The 1,949-nt window shown below is 42.4% G+C and overlaps 1 protein-coding gene across 1 annotated transcript; it reads right to left on the reverse strand.

Annotated features, from left to right (window-relative positions):
• Positions 1 to 278: 278 nt before the first annotated feature.
• On the reverse strand, positions 279 to 1,214 carry LOC149438339 (olfactory receptor 12D1-like). The gene has a single exon (XM_089659856.1). It carries the CDS (start codon positions 1,212 to 1,214, stop codon positions 279 to 281), a length of 936 nt encoding a protein of 311 aa, XP_089515982.1.
• Positions 1,215 to 1,949: the final 735 nt, after the last annotated feature.

Consider the following 1,949-nt stretch of genomic DNA (forward strand, 5'->3'; position numbering starts at 1 on the left):
AGATGACTGAATGATCAAAAGCAATGTCAAACTGGCCAAAACACTCAATTTCAGTGGGGGTTGAATAATTTTGGACACAACTGTAAGTAAAGCAGGGACAGGGAGGAGGGGAGTGGGGAGGGTGTAGAGTGTTCACCTTTTAATTTTTTCTGAAAAGGTGAACCAACCCTTTAACATAAGTGTTGAAATATGTGGAGAAAAATGTATTGTCAGGTTTTACTGTGACTGAGAGGGTTGTTCCTCATCATACTGAGACATGAAGCATTCATTCCCCGACATTACACCGAGCACCTGAAGAGCCTTTTGGTAGCATTGTGCACATCCTGATTCCTCAGGGTATAAATAAGAGGGTTTAGCATCGGTGTAATCACGGTGAAAAATATTGCGGCAACACGATCGATTTGTAGAGACTCCTCCGTGATTGGACGCATGTAGGTGAATATCGCTGTGCCATACAACAAAATAACAACCATAAGATGTGATGCACAGGTGGAGAAGGCCCTGAGTCTTCCCGTTGAGGATCGGATCTGAAGAAGAGCAGAACTGATGAACATATAGGAGAGGAGAGTCAGGAAGAAGGAAATCATGACTAAGGATCCCGTCACAATCGCTAGTAAGTAGGTGTTGAGTGTGGTGTCAGCACACGCCAGTTTCAGCAATGGTTTGATGTCACAAAAGAAGTGATTGACTCTATTAGAACCACAGAACGGAAGCTGAGCTGTGAATAGCGTATGCATTAATGAGTGTAGGAAGCCAATAAACCAGGAGCTGAGGGCAAACAAGAGACACATCCTCCAGTTCATTATCCCACAATAGTGCAGAGGTTTGCAGATGGCTACGTATCGGTCGTAGGACATGGCCGTCAGAAGAAGAACTTCAGAGCTGCCCAGAAAGTGGAAGAAATGCATCTGAACCAGACAGGCAGTCACTGAAATCACCTTCTGCTGTGTCAGCAAATTCTGGAGCATCTTGGGGACAGCGACAGAAGAGAAGCAGATATCAAAGAAGGACAAGTTACCCAGAAAGAAGTACATTGGGGTGCGCAGAGTTGGTTCTAGAATAACAATGATTATAATGGAGGCATTTCCAATCAGGTTCAATAAGTATGTTATCAGGAACATTATGAAAAGGATCCTCTGCAGTGATGGCTCCTCTGTCAGCCCCAAGAGGATAAATCCATCCACAAGTGTCCAGTTTAGTGAATTTGGTGACATCTGACTCATCTTCCATAAATAATCACATGAAGCCACTCAACCAGGACACTCAAATCTCCAATGGGACAGCTGAAACAAGAGGGACAAGTGACCTGACTGCTGTATGACCATTACATAAAACCACACTTGATATATATATATATATATATATAAATATATGTACAGGGGCGGACTGATGACTCATGGGGCCCCCGGCCAATAGGGGATCATGGGGCCCCTGTGTCCTTGCCCAAACTCAAAAAAGCCTATGAAAAAGGTACCAGGGGCATCTCATGGGGCCCCCTACTGACCCCAGGCCCTCGGGCAGTGCCCGAGTTTCCAAATGGTCAGTCTGCCCCTGTATATGTATATAGGGCCGTAAAACTGTTATCTTTCTCTTATTTGCTTTACTTGTTTTTTTTTTTATTACCATTTTTATTGATATTGTTACTAGTGATCAAAGGTTTAAATACCAATCATGGAGCCCCATAACAAAATGTTAATGGGTCCTTTCCTTCCTCAGCTTACTCTCTCTGTAGCTGCTGGCAACATACAGTATATGACAATACATGTCCTTGTCCATAGAGTGTACCTAAATTAGGGACAGACAGGAAAGGATAGAAAGTACACTATTAGGGATCAATGCTTTGGAAAAAAAAATATAGTAGTAGTAATAATAATAATAATAATAATAATAATGACCCCAATGGTATTCTATATTGTGATAAAATCACATTTTCCAGATCTCTGGTTCTG

This window comes from Staurois parvus, unplaced genomic scaffold (assembly GCF_062004578.1).
Source record: "Staurois parvus isolate SC_StPar_1 unplaced genomic scaffold, SC_StPar_1.0 ptg001192l, whole genome shotgun sequence".
In the NCBI taxonomy this organism is placed as follows: domain Eukaryota; kingdom Metazoa; phylum Chordata; class Amphibia; order Anura; family Ranidae; genus Staurois; species Staurois parvus.

What these genes read in the sequence shown, in the direction of transcription:
- LOC149438339 (XM_089659856.1), bottom strand. Translation starts at nt 1,214, where the DNA reads ATGTCACCAAATTCACTAAACTGGACACTTGTGGATGGATTTATCCTC.